Here is a 6,000-nt window from a genome sequence, read left to right as displayed (position 1 = left end):
TGTGTGAGGAGTTCGTGGAGCCCAGGCCAAGCACTGGAGCAGACTCAGAAAACGCAAGCGTAGTAACTTAACCATGTTAAGGTGTTTGTTGGTTGGGGAATTTGACCATGGAATCTCGAGCTTTGTCCAGTTGCAGTGAGGAAATACTAACGAGTTTAGAGCTTCAGTAACTTCTTGACCCTGAGTTTGGAGTGTGTTAATGACCTTCTGAGATTTGGAACCAAAAGAAGTTCAATCACTTCAGTTAAGTTAAATCGCTTAGCCATCAATAGGCTGAGCTCAGGCCACTGGTCATGTGATTAAAGCTTGCCTGTTCATAAGAAAAGGAGGAAGGTGGAGGAAAGTGTACCTGGTACTGACCATTGGCTTTTTGATTGGACTCTTCAGGGATCATAATGTGTCATGGTTGTGTAATACACACACACACACACACACACACACACACACACACACACACACACACACATATATACATACTCAATAACATACATACACACATATGTGTGTGTGTGTGTGTGTGTGTATATATGTGGGTGTATATCTATCTATCTATCTATCTATCTATCTATACACACACAAATATGTATGCATGTATGTATGTATGTGGGCACCCTGTTTAATGAGTGCATTCAGCAACTTTAAGTTGCACCCATTGTTGACACAGATGTGCAAATGCACACAGACACACACACACAGCTTGCCTAGTTCCTGTAGAGAAGTACTGCCAAAATAGTTGCTCCACATAGTGTGGTGGCACTTCACATGTCTTGAAGAAAGGATGTGGTAGCCCTCACCCTTCCAGCTGGTAGGATCGTGTGATCGGGGAAACCTAGCTAGTGGGTAGAATTTGAACCAACATCTCGGATCAAAATCCTTCTCCAGTCAGCAGAATAGAGAGTGATGACAACAACTTTATTACATACACGGGATGCTGTCATCACTGATTTAGCAGCACAACAGATGGAAAAAGCAACTGTAATCATTTATGCCGGTGCAGAACTGCATAATACATCCTTGGTAACCATTCAGTCCTGCGGTGGAAAAGAGATTATGCTTTTTCATCGTTTGAGTGTGTGTATGTACGTGTAACTCTGTGTGTATGTGTAGGTCTGTGGGAATGAGCATGATATCTGTTGGCTGTGGTTCTCCCTTTCTCTGTGTTTTTCCACTTTGCTCAACCAATTTCCATCTTCCAGACTCCATCCAGGCAGAGGGTCCATCGTTGTGTCCCATTTCAGTGACTGCTTCTCTGAGTGAAATCTGCACAGAAGCTCCATCGGCAGTGAAGCTTCAGGACCCTCTCCCTGTGTCTTTGATGTCTGTAAGAAGTCAGCCTGTTCTCGCAGAAGCCCATAATGTCAACCCTGACATCCTGAGCTCAGGAGTGCTCTGCCTGCCTGGTAAGGGACTGTACTGTCGTTATGTACTGCCACTGTTGTGCAAAAAATCTTGTATTTCCATTTTTGTCCATTTTACATTTACCTCCATTATTAATTAAAAAGTTTTTTTCTTCTCCTGTAAAATTATCATTTTGAAGAAGTTAGGTTCTTGCATAGCTGCAACAGTGCATTATTGAGTAATGAGCAGCTTGTGTCTTTCTAGTTACACCTATACTACTTGACCTCACAAAACGCTTGGCGCACGTGCTGAAAGGTGTGACATTGTGGGCACAACTGAGGATGCTAAAGGTGATTTTGCCTCATTTATAAAGGTCATAAATCGTAATGCCTTTATATTGTCTCCAGGCGCACGGGACAAGTCAGGCCATGCGCTTGTAACAGTGACAATGAGAAACACAGCCTGGCTGAATCCAAACTGCAACAGTGGTGAGCTTGTACGGATCATGGTCTACTTCTACACCATTCTCAGGTATTACTAAGAACTGTTCATATTCTATTGGGTGATATTTTACAATTGTAACATTTTTTGTTGTTTCTTTTAAATGTTTTTATACTATTTGTACTTTTCATGACAAATAGAGCAGTAAAAATGCTAAAAAGCTATATTAACACTTTGTGGAGCTATATAACAAAGCTATATAAAAGCTATATAAACACAACAGTTTGTGTTTCCCCTAATAAGTTCAGTTTTTTAATGTATAAAAGTGTTTTGAGGTTTTAGTTGATAATGAAATATTGCTGAGGTAAAGGGAACTGGTTAAACTTTGTTTAACCACATTTTAGGTTTACTGAGAAATCATTTTTACAGTGTATTGGTCATTTGTAACAAAAGCAAGGTTTCTATTTAAACATTCCACAAAGCTAAAGCTAATGTCTGAAAAGTCTATAAAAGAAAAAACGACTTAATGACATGACATTCACGTACACATTCATGTACTCGCAATTGCCCACCGGACCTCTGCTAATTTACCAGTACTTTATATTTATATATTAAAAGGCATGTTATTTGAAATTCTAGTTTTTAAAGCGGCACTAGAAAACTTTAGGGCTCCCCCTAAAGTTAGAAAGTATAATCTGTGCTTTGGGCCACCATTAAAGGACACATTTTTCTGGACAAGCTGAGAGATACAAAAGTGTCCTTGCATGTGAAAGAAGCATGTGGACTGCGGCAGTAGAGTAGTATTACAGGATTTTACATGAATATGGATTAGACCGCATCACGCTGTTCTTTCCTGCCTGCTTTTCCGAAGTGACGTACTGCATTCAATCATTGACATGATTTTAAAGCTGTTCTTTTAAGGTAAAAATGCTAATGCTTCAAAAATGTTTTCATGGACCAAGAATGGTTATTCCATGATTGATGGGTGCTACATAAATCTTACATACCTGTAGTTCACCTTCATGACCCTGTGTATGTGCATGTGTTATAGGAAGGAAATGCGGGCGCTGGGTTTAACTGTTCTAGTGGACGCCCGCAGGTGCTCACCTGTCCCTGCTCTCTTCAAAGCCTTCAACATCCTACAGGTGAGAATGCGTGCTTGGAACTATCCTCCAGAATCTGCTTCATCAAGCTGTTTTTTATCAGTGCTGATCTCGCTCTTACACCCCTCACTATAAATATGCACTGTCACATACCTTTTGTATCATTCAGGTATGCACTGCTTTAAAGCATATAAGCTCAGAGTGCTCTCACTCCCTAAACCATCACCGCTAACTTTAACTGCCTCTTCTTGACATGATTTGTCGGCTGTGAGAATGGGATTGTTACCACAGAGATAGCGAGAAAAAGCTGCAAAGAGGCCTAGAGGCCCATGACTCGATATTTCTGCATGTTTATGCTGCTGCCTGCAACACTGGCTCTATCTGACAAAGCCTGGCTTAGGCCTGGGCAGGGAGTATGCCATCAGTGGAATCACAAATGAAGCTGCGTATTGTTTATTGTTGAGAGACTAAGAGAAAGTAGAGGGCACCAAGGTCACTGTGAGCAATTTAAACCACGTTTAGGAGTTTTACTTTTTTGTCCACATCAGATTCCCAGGCTGGCTGTGGGAAGCAGCTTTCGTAGCATAGCTAGCTACAGAGCTTCTTTATCTTGTTTGTTTTTGGGTTGTTACCCTGTTGTACCACAGTTTTTACAGAGTTTTTACAGATGGTGCAATGTTTGCTTTCAGAATTAGTTGGTATTTATTTGAAGCTGTTCTTCCCTGAAGTATTCCCTGTACTACTGATTGCAACACAAACCCAAAGCATGGCCAATCTATCCCTGTAAGTAACAGTTGGATGCTCCTTTTTAACAGAGATGCTCCTTTTATAAAAATTCTGCAGCTTTTTTTCTCCAAACATACCTTTATACAGTGCTGCCAAAAAGTTCTAATTTAACTTCACCTGTCCAGAGGACTTGTTTCCAAAATGCAAGATGTCCCTTTGAAAACTTATGATGATGAATTTGGTGGAGGAAAAGCAGGAAAGGTCATATTTGTGAAGATGTTGCTGCACAGTAGAAGAGTGCACCACCATGACATTTTTAAAGCATTCATTGTGAGTTGTTGTTGTGGAGCATATGTTTATTATGTTTATTGTTGTGGAGCATTATGTTAATGAGAATATCTAAAGCAGTTACTTAGTTTGAACACCAATGTTTCTGGCAATTAGAACCAACCAGTCTCCCATCCCTCCTGCCTCTTAGCTCTAGTCTCATTAGTAGATTAATATTTTTCTTGATTCAAATGAAAAATATTAATACAACATTCAATTATAAACCCAGTGTCATGAATCGAATTGGACTGAAACATACTTCATGCAAGATTGCGAAGACAGATGCTTTGAGCTAGACTAGTTTTGAACGTAGTTCAAGTAATGGCAGTGAACCAGTGCCAGCTATGGGTCACCCAAGTGAAGCATTATCATTTTCGTTCTTTGCTCATCAAAGAGATTATCATATGAAGTCAAAAGACCACTGTATCTTTTTTTTTTTTTTCATGAGAAATGGTTTGTGCTAAAGGTTTGTGCTGCACCTGAATGAGGGTATTATGCTGGGATATTCCTTTGTCAGGGTCAAGCCTGAGTGCAACCACATAAGCTGCTTGTGTATGTTAAGGGTGCCCTTTACTTCTTTCAAGATCAGTGCTCACAATGATTGAGAGGTATCTTGCACATCCTGTTCAAGCAAACGCTTCTAGCAATCTAGCGATTGGGGCTGGGGATTCAGCTTAGCACCACAATGCCTGTTACAGATACCATCACCTTATTATAGTCTCATTGAGTTGACATTGCAAACTCCCCCAAGGCCCGTCTATCCAATCTGATGAGATTGAACCGTGGCCAGACAAAGAATGGAATTTTTCTATTAATCAGTTTGGCCACAGTCGTGTCACTGTGTTCATCCAAGCAATTTGACTCGGTCTTGTTTATACAGGCAGTTGTGGCGTTTGATAAGGTGTGAATTCTTGGCTGAGCCTGAGGCTTTTAGAAGTCAGTATTTATTAAAGAGAAGCTAGACGTAGCACTTTTCTGCCAGATTCTCACGAGTCTTAGCATACGAGGTATGCGAGATGGAAAGTACAAATTTGTCATGTTTTAATTGCTCACGACTGAGGAAGACAGCCTTTTTTATATTCAAATCCTAGGATGTACACAGGTGTGAAAATGGGATGTTACCATCTGTCAATTTCTGTCTTTGGTTTATTCAGCTGTGTGCAACTCGCTCTCTGCCTATTGGAAGGGTTTAGCTGTTCGAATTCACATGTATGACTAAAGATTTGCTGTGCAAATAAAAGCTGTGGTTCAAGGAAGAATCCATGAGTAATACGTTCCTCTTGGTGGCTTGACCAGATTGAGCATGCCTTGGTTAGAAAAGTCAGGTATTAGTGTGTCGCCATACTTTTGTTGCATGGTTGGCACTGAATTATTGTGGGTGAGTGAGCACATGTTGACACTGAATGAGATTGACTTAACGGTGGTGGTTGCTATGTTCTGCAGAACTGTGATAAAACAAACCCTTGAGGGTGAAAGAAAAGAATGACTCCGTAAGTGATGAAGTCAGCAGGAAATGGACATTTTTTCACAGATTAAAAATGCAGGTTGGCTGGTTATCTGTCACTGCTTTAAGCAGGAGCTAGCTGACAGCATTCCAAGAAGGGTTCTTGTTTGAATAGGTGTGTTGGTGTTTCACCTGAATCCTGCCATTCTCCAGACTCTTTGTTTGCCCTGACCAAACCCCACATTTATCATTCTGTCCATTGCCATTCCCTGCGTGGAAGGAAAACTGGGAAACCTGACATATACATGAGTAATATCCACAAATTTACTTCAGAAAAGAATGAACAATGACCAAATACTGTGGCATTTATGGCTTGAACCAGAAGCTGCAAAGAAAAAAACAAAACAAACAAAAAAACAAAGGTAAGAATGAAAAACAGGAAAAGCTTCTTTACTCTGAGGAATAAAATGCTTTAAAAAAACACTCATTAAACATAAATCAAGGTTATGCAGGTTATTACAGGCTTTTAGTTGATTTACCTCCATATGGGGGTCTCTGCACCCCTTTATCTCATCATCGGTGATGGTTTTAAACTAGAACATCCGACTGCAATGTTCCTTA

General features: G+C 40.3%; 1 protein-coding gene across 2 annotated transcripts in view; it reads left to right on the top strand.

Moving 5' to 3' along the window:
* The window catches only part of plekhg4 (pleckstrin homology domain containing, family G (with RhoGef domain) member 4), an 85,609-nt gene that overhangs the window by 30,606 nt on the left and 49,003 nt on the right, over window positions 1-6,000 (top strand). For both annotated transcript variants that reach the window (XM_072671015.1, XM_072671014.1), the window contains exons 4-6: window positions 1,197-1,400; window positions 1,746-1,869; window positions 2,831-2,924. In XM_072671015.1, the coding sequence (XP_072527116.1) occupies window positions 1,197-1,400; window positions 1,746-1,869; window positions 2,831-2,924 (422 nt within the window). The remainder of the gene's footprint in view (window positions 1-1,196; window positions 1,401-1,745; window positions 1,870-2,830; window positions 2,925-6,000) is intronic.

The sequence above is a fragment of the Salminus brasiliensis genome, chromosome 25, assembly GCF_030463535.1.
Source record: "Salminus brasiliensis chromosome 25, fSalBra1.hap2, whole genome shotgun sequence".
Taxonomy (NCBI): domain Eukaryota; kingdom Metazoa; phylum Chordata; class Actinopteri; order Characiformes; family Bryconidae; genus Salminus; species Salminus brasiliensis.
This window is presented reverse-complemented; position numbering and strand designations above follow the sequence as displayed.